Source organism: Oncorhynchus kisutch, linkage group LG8 (assembly GCF_002021735.2).
Source record: "Oncorhynchus kisutch isolate 150728-3 linkage group LG8, Okis_V2, whole genome shotgun sequence".
Classification (NCBI taxonomy): Eukaryota; Metazoa; Chordata; class Actinopteri; order Salmoniformes; family Salmonidae; genus Oncorhynchus; species Oncorhynchus kisutch.
In genome coordinates, this window is record NC_034181.2 from 19,554,213 (window position 1) to 19,574,043 (window position 19,831).

The 19,831-nt window shown below is 43.0% G+C and overlaps 1 protein-coding gene across 3 annotated transcripts in view; it reads left to right on the plus strand.

Annotated features, from left to right (window-relative positions):
• Positions 1-19,831, plus strand: part of LOC109896107 (netrin receptor UNC5D-like) — a 228,927-nt gene that overhangs the window by 154,400 nt on the left and 54,696 nt on the right. For all 3 annotated transcript variants that reach the window (XM_020490361.2, XM_020490363.2, XM_020490362.2), the window contains exons 3-4: positions 10,382-10,525; positions 11,304-11,407. In XM_020490361.2, coding sequence (XP_020345950.1) covers positions 10,382-10,525; positions 11,304-11,407 — 248 coding nt within the window. The remainder of the gene's footprint in view (positions 1-10,381; positions 10,526-11,303; positions 11,408-19,831) is intronic.

A 19,831-nucleotide genomic window follows, 5' to 3' on the forward strand; every position in this document is an offset into this window, starting at 1 on the left:
CCGAGCGCCACCCGAACAAGAAAGGGAGCCACCTTCGGTAATATTTGTGACACCAGGTCTGCAAAGCTCTTAGAGACTTATCCAGAAAGACACACAGCTGTAATTGCTGTAAAAGGTGATTCATACATGTATTGACTCAGGGGTGTAAGTACTTGTGTAAATTAGATATTTCTGTATTTCATTGCCAATAAATGTTCTTTCTAAAACAGGTTTTCACTTTGTCATTATGTGGCATTATGTGTGATCACATTTTAATTCCGGCTGTAATACAACAAAATGTGGAATAAGTCAAGGGGTATGAATACTTTCTGATGGCACTGTAAGTATTTATGATGTTATGGATGGACTGCTCCTTTGTATTTGTATTTATTATGTATCCCTGTTAGCTGTTGCCAAGGCAGCAGCTACTCTTCCTGGGGTCCAGCAACATTAAGGCATACAATTTAAAATATTACATGACATTACATTTCATAACACTTTTCACAACACATTAAGTGTGTTCCCTCAGGCCACTACTCTACTACCACATATCTACAATACAACATCCATGTGTATGTGTGTGTAGAGTGCATATCTTATCATGTGTGTGCTTGTGCCTGTGTATGCCTCTTAAAAGTCTCCTCTCTGTTCCATAAGATGTATTTGTATCAAATCAAATCAAATCAAATCAAATCAAATCAAATCAAATGTATTTATAAAGCCCTTCGTACATCAGCTGATATCTCAAAGTGCTGTACAGAAACCCAGCCTAAAACCCCAAACAGCAAGCAATGCAGGTGTAGAAGCACGGTGGCTAGGGAAAACTCCCTAGAAAGGCCAAAACCTAGGAAGAAACCTAGAGAGGAACCAGGCTATGTGGGGTGGCCAGTCCTCTTCTGGCTGTGCCGGGTGGAGATTATAACAGAACATGGCCAAGATGTTCAAATGTTCATAAATGATCAGCATGTTCGAATAATAAGAAGGCAGAACAGTTGAAACTGGAGCAGCAGCACGGCCAGGTGGACTGGGGACAGCAAGGAGTCATCATGTCAGGTAATCCTGGGGCATGGTCCTAGGGCTCAGGTCCTCCGAGAGAGAGAAGGAGAGAATTAGAGAACGCACACTTAGATTCACACAGGACACCGAATAGGACAGGAGAAGTACTCCAGATATAACAAACTGACCCTAGCCCCCCGACACATAAACTACTGCAGCATAAATACTGGAGTCTGAGACAGGAGGGGTCAGGAGACACTGTGGACCCATCCGAGGACACCCCCAGACAGGGCCAAACAGGAAGGATATAACCCCACCCACTTTGCCAAAGCACAGCCCCCACACCACTAGAGGGATATCTTCAACCACCAACTTACCATCCTGAGACAGGGCCGAGTATAGCCCACAAAGAACTCCGCCATGGCACAACCCAAGGGGGGGTGCCAACCCAGACAGGATGACCACATCAGTGAATCAACCTACTCAGGTGACGCACCCCTTCCAGGGACGGCATGAGAGAGCCCCAGTAAGCCAGTGACTCAGCCCCTGTAATAGGGTTAGAGGCAGAGAATCACAGTGGAAAGAGGGGAACCGGCCAGGCAGAGACAGCACGGGCGATTCGTTGCTCCAGAGCCTTTCCGTTCACCTTCCCACTCCTGGGCCAGACTACACTCAATCATATGACCCACTGAAGAGATGAGTCTTCAGTAAAGACTTAAAGGTTGAGACCGAGTTTGCGTCTCTGACATGGGTAGGCAGACCGTTCCATAAAAATGGAGCTCAAAGCCCTGCCTCCAGCTGTTTGCTTAGAAATTTTAGGGACAATTAGGAGGCCTGCATCTTGTAGGTATGTATGGCAGGACCAAATCAGAGAGATGGGTAGGAGCAAGCCCATGTAATGCTTTGTAGGTTAGCAGTAAAACCTTGAAATCAGCCCTTGCTTTGACAGGAAGCCAGTGTAGAGAGGCTAGCACTGGAGTAATATGATCAAATTTTTTGGTTCTAGTCAGGATTCTAGCAGCCTTATTTAGCACCAACTGAAGTTTATTTAGTGCTTTATCCGGGTAGCCGGAAAGTAGAGCATTGCAGTAGTCTAACCTAGAAGTGACAAAAGCATGGATTAATATTTCTGCATCATTTTTGTACAGAAAGTTTCTGATTTTTGCAATGTTACATAGATGGAAAAAAGCTGTCCTTTTTTCCATCTTGATATGTTCTTCAAAAGAGAGATCAGGGTCCAGAGTAATGCCGAGGTCCTTCACAGTTTTATTTGAGACGACTGTACAACCATTAAGATTAATTGTCAGATTCAACAGAAGATCTCTTTGTTTCTTGGGACCTAGAACAAGCATCTCTGTTTTGTCCGAGTTTAAAAGTAGAAAGTTTGCAGCCATCCACTTCCTTATGTCTGAAACACATGCTTCTAGCAAGGGCAATTTTGGGGCTTCACCATGTTTCATTGAAATGTACAGCTGTGTGTCATCCGCATAGCAGTGAAAGTTAACATTATGTTTTCGAATAACATCCCCAAGAGGTAAAATATATAGTGAAAACAATAGTGGTCCTAAAACAGAACCTTGAGGAACACCGACATTTACAGTTGATTTGTCAGAGGACAAACCATTCACAGAGACAAACTGATATCTTTCCGACAGATAAGATCTAAACCAGGCCAGAACTTGTCTGTGTAGACCAATTTGGGTTTCCAATCTCTCCAAAAGAATGTGGTGATCGATGGTATCAAAAGCAGCACTAAGGTCTAGGAGCAGTATTTTTTTTACTGATTCTACTGCTTGCATCAGTTACCTGATGTGGAATAGAGTTCCATGATGCTGTTAAGATCTATGCTTCCCATTACCATCTTTTGTGTTTTTAATTAAGCTAGAAACCTTAGTTGCTACATTAATTGTTTTACTTATACATTAATTATACCCATTGATTCTTGAAGAATTTAAGTTATTAACTGTCATACCCCCATCAAAACCCTAAATATAACCTTGTTTTATTCCAATGTTTGTAAACAATGTAAATCTGAACAAACACTTTATGGCCTCCACATGGTTAAAACTATAATTTTGATATCATGGGATGGTCAGTCCTTGCATCCGTAGTTCTGTCTATGAATGGTTACATTTTACCAAAACAGAGGCAGAGTGTCTGCTTTGTTATTGTTTAAATTAAAGATTCTAGCTTTAACCTAGTTTAAATCTCCTTCCTTATCAGGTGTAAATAGTCGATATGCTGAAGGGAATCACACACAAATGGGCCCCATATAGACCCATATATTTCATTAGGATTCAATGCCCACGGATTGGAGAAAAATCACTGACCTTTCTTGTTGAGTCTGTGCATAGTGAATGTTATCGTTGGTGAGCAGTGAGCAGACAAAGTCGTTGCTGTCTCCTACATAGATTGGAGGCACATGGAGAGTGGCAGGTCCTGGCCGGTCTGGGCACTATGGGGGAAGAGAGGCCTGAGAATAGCAGATAAACAACCCCGGTGGTCACACAGACACACACACACCTGCCAGGAAACCCGGCTGCGTCTAATTCCCTGACCATGTTACCTTCCCTCTGTCCTTGTTCACTTCCCTTCATGGAACTCACTGAGACAACTGGGTTGGTGAAAGCAATAGCCCCGCTAGCACCTAGTTTTACACCATATTAGTTTCACATAATATCCAGTCTTGTCAGATCAGTGAAGGAGTGTAAATGAGGGCAGATGGAAGGGAGCACATTTCTTGAATGAGACACAGGAGAGTCCAGGGGAACAACAGCATACAGGCAGCATACAGGCAGAAAACAGGCAGCATACAAGCTGCAAACATTCAGTGGCACTATGTTTCCCCTCAGCACAGGCCTTAGCCTCACCACACACTCAACCCTCCTACATCAGGAGTGTTGCAATGCTTTTGCCACTCTGTAATGTCCACTAAAGTGAGGATTGATGTTATCTTTGCCCCATGGTTCCTTCGTGACTCCGTTAATGGGGTTGTTAACTGAATGTGCCCAGACAATACAATACACCTCACACACATACCGTACCTGTATATCATAGGCTCCTTAGAGGGGGGAAATACATTTTGCCTCAGGTTTCAACTAGTCCGGTGCCGGTGGGTTTTGTTGTAAATGTCAACTTTTTTTATCACAGAAAAAGGAGCTTTACCTTTTTTGATTGGATTACTATTCTGTTTTTGACTTCCATGTCAGGCAGGACTGGATGTATTGAGGTCTGTGTTATACAGAGAGGTCCGCAATTATTGACAGCAGAAATTACAGAATAAAATAAATAATTCAAATACTGAGATATATTGTAATTAAAATACTGAGCTATCCACTGATGTGTATGGCCAGAGTTCTATTTTCATGTCATTTGGACCAAAGCACCGGTTCCAATCCAAGTGCCAACTCAAACTTCATGTGTTTGTTGGACGACTTGAAAATAGAGCTCTTTACCACACACACCTATGAAACCCTTCTTCCATCGCCAACAGACAACAGTATGATATTGCTTATTGCTTTCCTTATCTACGCACAGATGGAGACAAAACCCAACATGCAAACTTCTCTTCCAATATTTCCTGTATGGGTGGGTGAGGTTTTAGTTATCTTTCCCCTATTGCAGTACAATGCCTTTTTTAATAGGTTTACTTACAAATTATTTCTGATTATAATGCCGTTAGTGGTCTGTGTTTATTTTTCCAGACTTTTGATCTAATTTAAATAGGATATTATTTTGTGAAGATGTATAGAAGAGACTTGGCTCTGTCAGTGTAGTTGGCCGTATAATTAAAGAGTTAAACAGTGAACATTGGGCCTAATTGATGTGGCAGACAAAGGACTCGTCTGGATATACTGTAGCTGCCTCTCTCTTCAGCGGGACATCAAAATGGAGCATTGTCAAGTAAATATATCCCCAAATGCAGGTGAACATTCTGTAACTAAATATTTTGTCTAGTAGATATGTTTGTTAGTGTGTGTGTTCGTGTCTGTGGGCTGAGAATAAAGGGTATATGATTTCATAATAGATGTTCTGTATTAATTATGCGATAAGTGCCTGTCATTGTTTTAGATGGGCCTTTTTTAGAGCAGTACCTGCCTTTAATTGTCATCATTTATTTGTGGTGACATGACTGTGCTAATGCTGTTTCTCTCCTCAGCTGAGAGGTGTTTTGTCCTTAATTGCACTCAGTGTTCACATGTACCATAGCTGCCTTGGTAGACTGGGATACTCACTTGCACGCACCTCACACATCCACCTACCTACACACACACAATTAACCTCACTGCAGTAAGTCAGAACTACTTAAAGTGCAACTGAATGCAAAATATAGACTCTGTGGCATTGATATTACTAAAACGTTTATTCAAGTGCCAAAATGAAATAAAAAGTCTAAGTAAGATCATTTGGGTCATAAAGTCAGTATTTTCTAAAACAGAGTTTTGTGAGATTTGTTTAACTGAGGTCGCCATGACTTAAATGAGGGTTAGGTTTTGATTCCAATCCTGCCCACACGGGACCACTGCCTGGCACAGTCTAATCATGGTTGGCAATAATCAAATCATCCTGATCACAGCTGCCTGGTGTGCTGCAGTGAAAGCTATCCAATTGCTCACCAGAATCAACCTACAACCCGCCCATTTATTTAGAGACAGTCTGAAGCGCCTCGGATTTATATAGAAAACAAATGATACAAGACATTGTCGCAAATGTTATGTTGAAAGAATAAGAGTTTTTTTCTAAAAGGCTTGGGTTTTCTCCAACTAAAACATCCTCACGCTCGTGAGCTAATCTTGGCATGACACACACAACTTTCATTCAAAGATAGCTATATTTAGAAAGCAGGAAATGCATTACGAGCGAAGCATGGGATTCCCTGACCAATCACGTTCACACTGTCAAGAGGGACAAAAAACATTACTGCCTACGATATACGATATAGAAAACTTAACACACCCATATCAAGCCACACCACCAAGACACATCTAGTTCCTGTTAATGAGCACCGGAAAAGCGCAGGTGGAATCAGTAAGTTGAGCCCCTCTTTAATGTGGCAGATATTGATGAAGGTTCAAATGATTGCTGTAAGATATGGTCAAATACATCACCATACTTCTCTCTCATTTATGTGATCAACACTTATTGAAAGCAACAAGATTTCCACACATCCATTTTTTAAGCCAACCCTCCCTTGTTAACAACTTGAGCAGGAGGCAGAAAGCCTGGTGTTGACAGAGGCCAGTAACAGGCTCTCTGAGGGTGGGAGGATGTGTTAAAAGGGAATGCTCATTGGAGACATCAACATGCTAGCACACTGTGCAGGTGAAGTAGTGATGGCTAGTGCACTCCAGAGGACCTTTGGCTTTGTACTACCCACCACCAAAGAGCCTTCCAGGGGATTCTGGAAGGGAAGTGTAGCTCGGGGCTTCTTTCCAACTGCACCGCAGGGAAACCCAGACCTGCAGGAGAGTAGGAGGTAGGCATTGATGGGAATTGTAGTGGTTTGAAACACTACAGATAATTGTCTATGTAGAACATATTATGAAGAATAATCAGGTTTGAGGCAATGCAAGCCATGTGCCAGTATACAGATATAACCTTGTTCCAAATCTCACCTGTTTTTTCACGATGATCCAAGCCCTCTGAAATTGAAGTGGGATCCGGCCTCTCCCTATGCCATTCCTGTTGTCCAACTCAATAGGCTGAGCCATGGCAAGGCCATAGGGAGAGCGGATTAGCCTTGCCTTGTCCCCTCCAACTAGGCTCACACCACCTTAACCTCCATTCTCATTTTAAAAAAGCCAATAGCCATGGCTTAAGTCTCTGTCTCTCTCTGTGTCTCTCACTCTCACACTCTCTCTCACACTCTCTCTCACACTCTCTCTCTCTCTCTCTCTCTCTCTCTCTCTCTCTCTCTCACACTCTCTCTCTCTCTCTCACACTCTCTCTCTCTCACACTCTCTCTCTCTCTCTCTCACACTCTCTCTCTCTCTCTCACACTCTCTCTCACTCTCTCTCTCTCACACTCTCTCTCACACTCTCTCTCTCTCTCACACTCTCTCTCTCTCTCTCACACTCTCTCTCTCACACACTCTCTCTCTCTCACACACACTCTCTCTCTCTCACACTCTCTCTCTCTCTCTCTCTCTCTCTCACACTCTCTCTCACTCTCTCTCACTCTCTCTCACTCTCTCTCTGAATAATTCTGCCTTTTGGATGACTTAGTCACTGGGAGAGCCACTTGGATAAAGAATAAAGCAGAGTGGGGTGGAAGAAATCAGAGGTTTAGTTTAATAAGTCCTGTCAATGGTGTTCCGCCTGTAAACAAATAGGGGTGACAGATGACAGAGTGCCGAAGCTCGGGTCTGTCTCTCAGGCACACCACCTGTCCCGGACGGTTAAGTCCTCAAGGAAATGTGCCCCTCGGAGAGATGCCGGAGAGTGCAGGACCTGCCAGCTACCATTAGCATATTGCTCACAGTGTTTCTTTTTTGGGGGGGATTATGTGCAGTCATTAGTCATGATTTTCTCTCCTGTCTCTTCACCCCCACTCTGTCAATTGCCATATCTCTGCAGGGGAATTCTGAATTATGTTTGTCTCACTAAGTGAAGTGCTGGTTGGCTGTAGTGGTGGTTTTTTGTTCATCTCCAGTGTGGCATGCTCCACGTGTTCCAGTAGAATTCAAATTTGTTTGGAGGATAGCAAGGGACCGAGTTCCAACAACATTTTTGCTGTAAAATCTGTTTGGAGACTAACAGGCAGCTGAGGTTGTTTGTTATCATCCATACACTACTTTCCTCACAGCCTCAACATAATGTAGGCTAGCTGATTTAGTTCTTAGTGGCATGATTGTTCCTATACATACTGCTGACCTTTAAATATGTATCTTGTTCTGTATCTTCAAGCAACAGCATTAATCTAGGGACATGTTCCTGCTGCTATTCAGTGTGGTGTTTAATTATTATGTATTCAAAAGTCTGAAATGCAGTACATGGTGTGCTGGTGTGACTGCCAACGAGCATGTTAGAATAGGCTGCATTTATTGTTGTGTGCAGGAGAGGAAACCCAGAGGAGAGGACGGGGTGCTGAGAGACTAGGGTTATGTCCCAAATGGCACCCTATTGCCTAGTGCACTGTATAGTTGACTAGGTAATAGCCCATACCGCCCTCGTTAATAGTAGTTCACTGTGTAAGAAATAGGGCGCCATTTGGCACGCAGCCTAGATTGGTATTTTTCTGTCCCAAGCCTCACACGTTACATCTTTTCTCTAATCCTATGTTTGGGAGGGCTGCAGGCTATGGAGGCTCTGAAAAGGAGGAAAGAAAACACATGACAGGTCCCTAAGCCCATGGCTCAGATAAAAATGGAAGCCTTTATCAATACAGAACTATATAACAGGTCTGCAAAGATTTCAGCTGGGGAGGTTTATGTTGCGACGCTAAGAGGATTTCATAGGGAGACTCCATTGGTTCAGACATGCTTTAATGTGCTTGTTCTAAAAATGTACTAGGTTTGAATTGTGCTTGCTATGCTTGTGTAACTATGGTTCATGCTAGGGGTACTTAACTCTTACCCTTCGAGGTCCGGAGCCTGCTGGTTCTCTGTTCTACCTGAAATTGAAACCACCTGGTGTTCCAGGTCTAAAGCGGGCCCTGATTAGAGGGGAACCATGAAAAAATGCAGTGGAACTAGCTTGGAGGTCCAGTTGATTTTGAGGGGTTTATACTATGTGTTATTGTGTCAGGGTAACCTTTATTTATTTACCCCTTTTTTGTGATATCCAATTGATAGTTATAGTCTTGTCCAATCGCTGCTACTCCTGTACAGACTCTGGAGAGGCAAAGGTCGAGAGCCATGCGTCCTCCGAAACACAACCCTACTAAGCTGCACTGCTTCTTGACACACTGCTTGCTTAACCCGGAAGCCAACCGCACCAATGTGTCAGAGGAAACACCGTCCAACTAGCAACCGAGTCAGCGTGCATGCGCACCGGCCCGCCACAGGAGTCGCTAGAGCGCGATGGCATAAGGACATCCTGGCCGGCCAAACCCTCCCCTAACTCGGACTACGCTGCGACACAGCCCGGGATCGAACCTGAATCTGTAGTGACGCCTCTAGCAATGTGATGCAGCGCCTTAGATTGCTGCGCCACTCGGGAGGCTGTCAGGGTAACTGTTACATCAGCGTTTTCCAACTCCAGTCTTCCAGTACCCCCAACAGTGCATATTTGTGTTGTGGCCCCAGACAAACACACCTGAATCTAATTGCCAGCTAATCATCAAGCCCTTGACAAGTTGAATTGGATATTTTTGTCCGGGGCTACAACAAAAATGTGTGCTGTTGCGGGTACTGGAGGACCGTAGTTGAGAAACACTGCTGTACATATAATATTATTTTTGAAGCAGGTCTGATGTGAAGCTTGTTAGTGGGGATGATGATGCTCAAGCCGAGGTTCTCCCAACCCTCTCCTCAGGGAACACCTGATTAACTGGCACATCTGATTTAATTAGTCAACTTATCCACAAGCCTTTCACTAATTTAATCAGGTGTGCCAGTTTAGGTTTAAAACAAAAATATTAAATGTCTTGGGGGGGGGGGGGGGGTAGAGGAGACCCTGCTCCAACCAACTTTTTTTGTTAGCAGAATTAGGCATTACACACAACAGATAGAGTCTTGGAAGGCTGCCTATTTCATCTGTTATGCACTTTCAATATCCAAGCAGAGAGCCAGATGACAGGGAGAACATAATCACATTAGGCACTCACTGATTGGGGCAAAGTGTCAGGCCTCCTAAAAGCCTAATGTATTTTTACCATATTATTGATTAGTACTACCAGACAGCTATGTGTATAGTACATATTTGATCCAGTCCCATCCCACTCCCTTAAAGATCTCTCAACAACAGTTAGGGCACTCTAAGGACTCCAAGGACTGAGCACCAGAGGTCCTGTATATGTCCTCGGTACATTGTTTCTTTCTCCAAAGAACATTTGATCCAGACAGTAACTTCACTTACTGGCTGTTTCTTTATTTAAATAACACTTAATCCAGACAGTAACATCACTTACTGGCTGTTTCTTTATTTAAATAACACTTAATCCAGACAGTAACATCACTTACTGGCTGTCTCTTTATTTAAAAAAAACAGTAGATCCAGACAGTAAAATCACTTACTGGCTGTGTTTTTGTTAAACAACACTTTAATCAGACAGTAACATCATTTACTGGCTGTTTCTTTCTGCAACGAACATTTGAACCAGACAGTAAAATTACTTACAGATGTCTCTTTATTTAAATAAGAGTCGATCCAGACAGTAACATCACTTACTGGCTGTTTCTTTATTTAAATAACACTTGATCCAGACAGTAACTTCACTTACTGGCTGTTTCTTTCCCCCATGCAGGGCTGAAGGTGCGGGAGGTGTTGATCAACGTGTCCCGTCAACAGGTGGAGGACTTCCACGGCCCAGAGGACTACTGGTGTCTATGTGTGGCCTGGAGCCACCTAGGCACCTCCAAGAGCCGCAAGGCCACGGTCCACATCGCATGTGAGTAGCCTACTACAGTATTGTATCACTCATAGTAGTTTTTCCCAATCCTATTCCTGGGGACCCAAAAGGGTATTTTTGTCTAGCACTTTATTCTTGATTCAACTAACCAACTCATCAAGCCTTTAGTTTAATCAGGTGGGTTAATGTTAGAGCAAAAACTAAAATGTGCACCTTTTTGGTCCCCAGGACCAGGATTAGGAAACACTGACCTATAGAACTTACATGGTAAAATAACGGTTAAATTAAATAAAAATAATGACCTGAAATGATATTCAGGTCAGTTATGCCATTGTGGGTGAACTGGTGTCATTTTGAGTGTCCCCGTGAGTTTACCAGTCAAATTTCCATGGTCAGAGACCGAGTTTCTATGTGCGTTCTGCTCATTATATTTATAAAGCACCTCAGTCTCACATTATGGCTCATGGCCAAAACTGCACTGCAGGACTAGATGGATAGAAAGCCGACGTGCAACTTAGCAAAAAAATGATCCCCATGACATATACTTTTAAGTTTAATGGGCATATATGTATGAATATGTACTCATCAGCCAGTGTAGTCTATCCTCCAAATAACCTTGGCAACCTGCAGACAGATGGAGCCGGGGAGGCAGGAGGTTCATTCAGACCCGTTCCTCACTCCCAAGGTTGATGTTGTGTCCAAACTAAGGACAGGGTAAGGCAGGGAGAGTCAGTGGCAAGTGGTGTTAGTGATGGGGAGATTGAGGGCAGGCTGGGCATGGGGTGGACTGACAGCAGGGTGTTATCTCCCCACACAGACCTGAGGAAGAACTTTGAGCAGGACCCCCAGGGGAAGGAAGTTCCAATCAAAGGGATGATCGTGCTGCACTGCCGCCCCCCAGAGGGAGTGCCAGCAGCAGAGGTAAGACCCCAGCTTCCCAGCCCTTAACAGTTATGACCCCTCCAACAGTGTAGGAGCCTCTCTGTGCAGGGAACAGCTTACCTTACACTCCAGGCTGTTGAGAGGCTCTAGAATAAAGCATTTCAACTCTTATGCAGCAAGGGGAACTGCTTTGAACACATATTTATTCCCGACTGTGTTGTGTCAGCGGTAGACATACACTACTAGACATACACTACACACTGTGATTTTTTCTTTTTTATGATGACAGTGTTATTTGATGCCCTGTTCAAAATAAATGTGCATACAGTATTATTGAAATGCAGTGTCTAGAGTTAATCAGTATGAACTATAGCTCTGTGGTGCATGTGTGGGTTTGAGTGGATTTTGGCTGTGGGTAACCTGTGAGTTATGAATGATTCAGCGTGAAGAGGATGGTGGGGGTGATGCCAGCCTGGTTTGTGTACCAAATGGCACCCTATTCCTCATGTAGTGCACTACTTTCAATCAGAGCCCTATGGGCCCTGGTCAAAGGTAGTGCACTATATGGAATAGGGTTCCATTTGGGATGCAGGCCAGGCTGAGAAGAGCCCAGAATCTCCTCTCCAGTCCTTTGTCAACATAAATGAGCTCAGCCAGAAGTGAATGCTGTATAACACAGAGCAGGCGTTCACAGCCCAGACCATTGTACAGTACCCACCTCTTCATGAAATATTGAGATTGCAAGTGTAGTGTGAGGTTTTTGGGAGCCTTTTTTCGGCAGGCTGGCTGACTGTGGGATGGATGCAGCTCCCGCTCCTGCTCGCTCCCCTCTCAGCTGTAATAGAATGTGAGTTGGTGTCTTTGATGCACTGTAAACATCCCTCTGGAGGAACGTGTTCAGAAACTCCTTCGGTCAGCAATGATGTCGAGGCAAGCTAATAAGTCGCTCGGAATTGGATACATTTTGCATCATTGTGGCTGAGACCGCTTATATTAGCCTGTGCCTGGTACTTTTAGGAGAGGCTGAGATTGTCTCCTTGCTCGGCTCTCTGGAACATTACTTGCATAAGGGAAACGTGACACTGGATTTACTGCTCTGCTCTCAACTTGGCTCTCCATCTCACTTCTCTCTTCAAATTTTTTCAGGCACACATTTTCTATTTTATTTTATTTTTTTACCCCCTTTTTCTCCCCAATTTCATAGTATCCAATTGTTAGTAGTTACTCTCTTGTCTCATCGCTACAACTCTCGTATGGGCTCGCGAGAGTCGAAGGTCAAGAGTCATGCATCCTCCGAAACACAACCCAACCAAGCTGCACTGCTTTTTAACACAGCACGCATCCAACCAGGAAGCCAGCTGCACCAATTTGTCGGAGGAAACACCGTACACCTAGCGACCTGGTCAACGTGCACTGCGCCCGGCCCACCACAGGAGTCGCTAGTGCGCGGTGAGACAAGGATATCCCTGCCGGCCAAACCCTCCCTAACCCGACGCTAGGCCAATTGTGCGTCGCCCCATGGACCTCCATGTCGTGGCCGGCTGCGAAAGAGCCTGGGCTCGAACTCAGAGTCTCTGGTGGCACAGCTGGTGGCACAGACCACTGCGCCATCCGGGAGCAGGCACACATTTTCAAGTGAGGCTGTTAAGTGAGTTGCTATGAAAACACACTGCATTTTGGCATTTTATTCTCATTCAAATCAGATATCTATGGACATTGCAAATGTGCTGAAGCAAAGAGCAAGTCAATACTCTTAATTTTACGTTTAAGATTAAGTTTCAGAGGTCGTTTTTAATTTTCACTTCATAAGGGGTTTCATTAAAATATATATCCAACTTCAGTCATTGAGGTAACCACCCACATTAGGAATAGAAGGATAAGTATAAAATGCTATATTCCTATACACCACAAGAATAATAATACAGCCTACTCATACCACTTTTATTTTGTTTGATCTGCCATCTGTTGGAATTATTTTTAGCATTTTAGCACCGCATCTTAGCGAAGTTAACAAAGTCAAAAATGTGTGAGAGAATAATTGATTGTGGTTTCCCATTTTTTCATCATAACACATTTACTCTTGTATTAAAGAAGTAATGAATATTTGAATGAGGAGTGTGAATATGGGTTAGATGTATAACGTTTCAAATCATTTGGACTGGAGCCAACATCAGATCATCTTGAATAATGAACCCATTCTAGGATCATCTGAAAGGAAAGTGAAATGAACAGCCAAACTATGAACCAGCACACTTAATTTATGGATAGAAAATATCTTAATGTGAAATTAAACACATTGAACAGTCTCAGAAATGGGAACCCAGACCATGACACAAAATACTGAACAATTTCAGGCCTGCATCCCAAATGGCACCCCATTCCCTAGTAGTACTACTTTTGACCAGGGCCCATGGTGCACTACATAGGGTATCATCTGGGATGCACAAGATAATAATTCCAAGTGTTTCAAATGTAATTATTCATAAATGGGAAAAAAATCACATTTAAATCACAGAGAAAAGAACACTGGCGTGCTGCTGTGATTATTTGTACTACATTCTACCTCCAATACTGCTTTTGACTAATTTAGTCAATTGAAGTGAAAAGGAACAAAAGGCACTAAAACAGCTTGTTAAACTCTTAGTGCATTTCCATTGTGGCAAACAATAAATATATTACATTCCACATGTAATTGCCTTCCTTTCCTGTTAGTTTCTTCCAAAATACACAGACTTTACTATTGCCTTCAAAGTAATTGTAAATGGGTGATACTATTGATTCACTGTAACTAATTTCAGTGAATGAGCTACTTTTTGCTACAAAACCATTCCACATTCAGCCTTATGTGCTCGCTTCGAGGCAAGCAACACTGAACCATGCATGAGAGCACCAGCTGTTCCCTCCCACTTTGATCTTGCTCACCAATGTCTAAATGACTATTGTCCCCTGTAGCACTCACATCTGTAGCCATGAAATGCTTTGAAATGCTGGCCATGGCACACATCAACATCATCCCAGACACCATGGACCCACTACAATTCACATACCGCCCTAACAGATCCACAGATGACGCAAACTCTATTGCATTCCACACAGCCTTCTCCCACCTGAACAAGAGGAACACCTATGTGAGAATGCTGTTAATTGATTACAGCTGTATTCAACAACATAGCGCCCTCCAAGCTCATCACTAAACTCAAGACCCTGGAAATAAACACCTCCCTCTGCAGCTGGATCTTGGACTACCAAAACATTTCTGCAGTATTGAAGGTCCCCAAGAACACAGTGGCCTCCGTAATTCTTAAATGGAAGAAGTTTGCAACCACAAAGACTCTTCCCAGAGCTTGCCGCCTGGCTAAACTGAACAATCGGGGTTGAAGGGCTTTGGTCAGGGAGGTGACATTTATGATGGAGTAGCCAGACGGAAGCCACTCTTCAATAAAAGGCACATGACAACCCACTTGGAGTTTGCCAAAAGGCACCGAATGACTCTCTGACCATGAGAAACAAGATTCTCTGATCTGATGAAATTAAGATTGAACTCTTTGGCTTGAATGTAAAGTGTCATGGTCTGGAGGAAACCTGGCACCATCCCTCCAGGGAAGTATGGTGCTGGTAGCCTCATGCTGTGGGGATGTTTTTCAGTGGCAAGGACTGGCTCTGAATACTTATAAAGGCTCTGAATACTTATGTAAAGGTGATATTTCAGTTTATTTTTAATACATTTGTAAAACTGTCTAAACTATTTTTGCTTTGTCATTATGGGGTATTGTGTGTAGATTGATGAGAAAAAAATATATATATATTTGAATAAGGCTGTATCGTAACAAAATGTGGAAAAGGTCAAGAGATCTGAATACTTTCCGAATGCACTGTATACACACTACATTACTAACAGCATGTGGACACCTACTCGTCGAACATCTAATTCCAAAATCATTGGCATTAATCTGGAGTTGGTCTCTCTTTGCTGCTATAACAGCCTCCACTGTTCTGGGAAGGCTTTCCACTAGATGTTGGAACATTGCTGCGGGGACTTGCTGCCATTCAGTCACGAGCATTAGTGAAGTCGGCACTGATGTTGGTGATTAGGCCTGGCTCACAGTCACGGTTTCAATTCATCCCAAAGGAGTTCGATAGGGTTGAGGTCCTGGCTCTGTGCAGGCCAGTCAAGTTCTTCCACACCAATCTGAACAAACCATTTCTGTATGGACCTCGCTTTGTGCATGGTCATGCTGAAACAGGAAAGGGCTTTTGACGAACTGACTTCTTGATAAGGTGGCATTCTATGACAGTGCCACATTGAAAGTCACTGAGCTTTTCAGTAAAGCCATTCTACTGCCAATTGTCTATGGAGGGCCTCCCGGGTGGCGCAGTGGTCTAAGGCACTACTACCAATTGGTTACCATGAAATTGGGTAGAAAAAAGGGGCAATTATTTTTTATATAAAAAAAAATATATTTAATTTGCCTATGGAGCAATGTTCCAACAAGTAAGCATGCCTGTGTGCTCGATTTTTATACACCTGTCAGCAACGGGTGTGGCTGAAATAGCCGAATTCACTAACATGAAAGGGTGTCCACATACTTATTTATGTGTGTGTGTGATACAGTGGCCATATCTACCTCAATTACCAAGTTATTGTTACTCATTGTGTATTTATTCCTTGTGTTAATATTTTTCTATTCTGTCAACAACAACAAAAATCTCTCAGCATTTTTGGGAAGGGCCCGTAAGTAAGCATCTCACTGTTATTCTAGACCTGTTGTTTATGAAGCATGTGACAAATACTATTTTATTTTATTATGTGCCATCATGCTTCTTTCCAATTCCCTAGCTCTGCCCCCTCTGTTAATTCCGCACAGGTCAGAGCAAACTCTCCAAGAGAAAATGATGAGTTTCATTATTAAGCCAAGCAATTACATTCCCCAGTGTGGTCGGGCAGTGCAGTAAAGAGCTCAATTTTCTTTCCTAAGATAAGACAGATCTGGGTGGAATAGTATTGTGGTGCTGCCACGTTGCTCAGGGGAGGAGAGGCGGCATTTGGGAAGCAACAGGAAGGCGGGCTGGCTACACAACTGTGCTTTGTCTTCCCTATCTTTTTTGATTAACCCTCCTGAGTGGCAAACACATTAGCGGTGGAGATAGCTCCGACACAGCCCTCCCCTCCCCTGTCTGCATGTATGTCTGGTTCACACAGATATGAACACATAGAGGCATGCAAAGTTCAAAGACTTTGATTCGGCTCAATCTGTGTGTGCGTGTGTGCGTTTTTGTGCGGGTGCGTCTTTGTGCGTGTGTGTGTACATCTCTGTTCGTAAACCTCGGGGTGGATTACTAACACACTTGGCGTTCGCTACTGACTCGGTGTTCAGTGGGGCTACATGGCATCTCTCAGTCCCTGGGGCTCGTCTGTCATAGTTGTTTAATTCTTCTAATTGTCTTGATGAGATACACAGGAATGAATAAAGTTTACCCCACCCACACCGTCACAAGCTCCACCACGTGTATCTATAGACCTTCCATGGCTCCTCAGCACAGTTGGCTGAAAGGGAGCACTACTAACTCTGTGTCTCAGATGGCACCCTATTGCCTATGTAGTGCACTACTTTTGACTAGGGCCCATAAGGGTCTAGTCAAAAGCAGTGAGCTATATAGGCAAAAGGGTGCAGTTTGGACACAGCCTGTGATTCCCTCCAGAGAATCAGCCATGACATGATGCATCAGCATTTCTATGCTTTTACCTGTTGAGCTATAGTAGGTTCCCAGGATAGTAGGGAAGGGACAAAGACACAGCCATACACTAGAGCCTCACCTAGAATCACCTAGAATGTGAGTGTCACCTAGAAAAGAAAAGCTGCACACTCTCATGGCTCCAAATTTAATATAACAACAATCGGCAGCTATGTATAGGTCTCAGATTTGTATCTTTATTCGGCATGATGACAGCTGATCTTCCTGGGGTCCAAAGTCATTACAAAGACTTTACAGACATAAGACTTTACAAGATGTTACTGTCACTGAGGTTTCAGTGTCCGCTCCGCTCCAGGAGATCAGAGGTCCTCCCACGTCCCCACAGATACACATGGCCTCGGCCTGGAACCCGGTTCTCCATCAAGCCTGTGACACTGATGGCCACCTCCTAATTGAAACAAATGTGCCAATTAGGTAATTCATCTCTCACATCCTCCGCCACACACTTACAGGGCTAATTTGTATTTGTCCCCGCCACACTTTCTTTTTTCTTCTCCTTCCGTTTCTGCCGGGTGGATCTTTTCATCATTACCCTAAGGATGTTAGCAGTGGCAGGCGACAGCCCGGTAATGTAGAGCAGGTCCTACAGCTCAGTGAGGGCCGGGCGGATTGTGCCACGCATTAATTGCCTCTTTCAACTCGCAAATTTCCCCTGATGAAATTGAAATAAATACATAAAGAGGGAAACACTCCTCTGCCACCGCTACCGCCGGCTCTCTTCCAGTGACAGATTGTTTTAATCATGAAACATTAGAGTCAATCCCCAGTCTTTTCCTCCCCTTATCTTCCTACTTTAGTACATTAACTGCTTGCCTCTGATGCCATCTTGCTAAAGGGTATCTTTTAATTGCGCCTTGGAATCTGGAATCCATTGAAGGGGAATTCCAAGTCTTGTTTAAAGTGAAGGGAAACAAGGCTTCAGCTATTCCTAGTTCTCCTGTTTCTAGGTCATAAAGTATGGTACTCATTGACATCAGATAGGTTGTACATCAGAGTAGATCTGCGGAGGAGAATACAATAGGCCTATCTATGAAATATGATTGTGTGTGTATAAATATGTGCGTGCAGTGCAATACACTGTGTGCTAGATATTTGGGACACCAGCTCTTTCCATGATATAGACTGACCATGTGAATCCAGGTGAAGCTATGATCCCTTGTTGATATCACTTGTTAAATCCACTTCAATAAGTGTAGATTTGTATTTGTATTTATTATGGATCCCTATTAGCCAAGGCAGCAGCTATTCTTCCTGGGGCAAAAAAATTAAGGCAGTTATACATTTTAAAAACATTGCAATACATTCATAACAGATTTCACAACATATTAAGTGTGTGCCTTCAGGCCTCTACTATACTACCACATATCTATAACACAAAATCCATGTGTGTATGGTGCGTATGGTGCGTATGTTATTGTGTGTTTGTATGCATGTGTCTATTGTCGTGTCTTTGGCATCATTAAACTGAAGACTGTTAGTTTATCAAATCAATTCTCTGTAATTATTATTACGTGATTAACTAATCAGGTAAATGTAATTAACTAGGAAGTCGGGGCACCAAGCAAACTATTCAGATTACAAAGTTACAATTTTCCTAATATAACTTTCAGATATTTTAATATCTGATCAATTAATGAGTTATGAGTTTTTAATATCTGATTAATTAATGAGTTATTCTTTACCTCACGTTAGTCTCAGTCCAAACATCGAAAATTGTTGGTTCTCTTCACGAACCCAGTCTTCACTATGAGTCATCCATACATCAATTGTCTCAATCATTTATTTATTAACTAACTAAATAGTCACAGAAATGCACACGCAAACAAACAAAGTAGATTTGGTTACAAGGAAATGATAGGGGATGTGCCCTGGTGGGCTAAACCGGCATCGGGGCTTGGTAGACAAAGAGACTGAGAAGGGCGCGAAAGATGCTACAAAGTTGACAATTATAACCATTGAAATGCTAATCCTTTGCACATGAACGCTCACTCATTCGGGAATAATTGCAATCAATATATATATTTACACTCAGTGTGTCGTCGTGATCTCTGTTGGAAGTTCATCCGCCCCTCTCTCTGAATCTCTGGAGTCTTTGGTTAGAATGGCTACTTCAGAGTAACATTCAGAAATGTTGTTATAGAATAGATGTTTCTGCGGTTGTCGGCCTTCACATTCAATGGTATAGAATTCCTTGCTGCAGACTAGTAATTAGTATCAAAAATTTGCTCTTATTCTGTCGGATCGATAGTCTCACAATTTAACCTTTCTAGGGTAGGCATTCCGCTAGCGGAACCCCTCGACAACATTCCGCTGAAAAGGAAGCGCGTGAAATTCTAATTATTTTTTTAGAAATATGTAACTTTCACACATTAACAAGTCCAATACAGCAAATGAAAGATAAACATCTTGTTAATCTACCCATGTCCGATTTCAAAAATGCTTTACAGCGAAAGCACAACATATGATTATGTTAGGTCATAGCCAAGGTCACAACACACAGCCATTTTTCCAGGCAAAGATAGGAGTCACAAAAAGCAGAAATATATAAAATGAATCAGTAATCTTTGATCTTCATCAGATGACACTCATAGGACATCATGTTACACAATGCATGTATGTTTTGTTCGATAAAGTCCATATTTATATCCAAAAATCTCAGTTTACATTGGCGCGTTACGTGCAGTAATGTTTTGATTCCAAAACATCCGG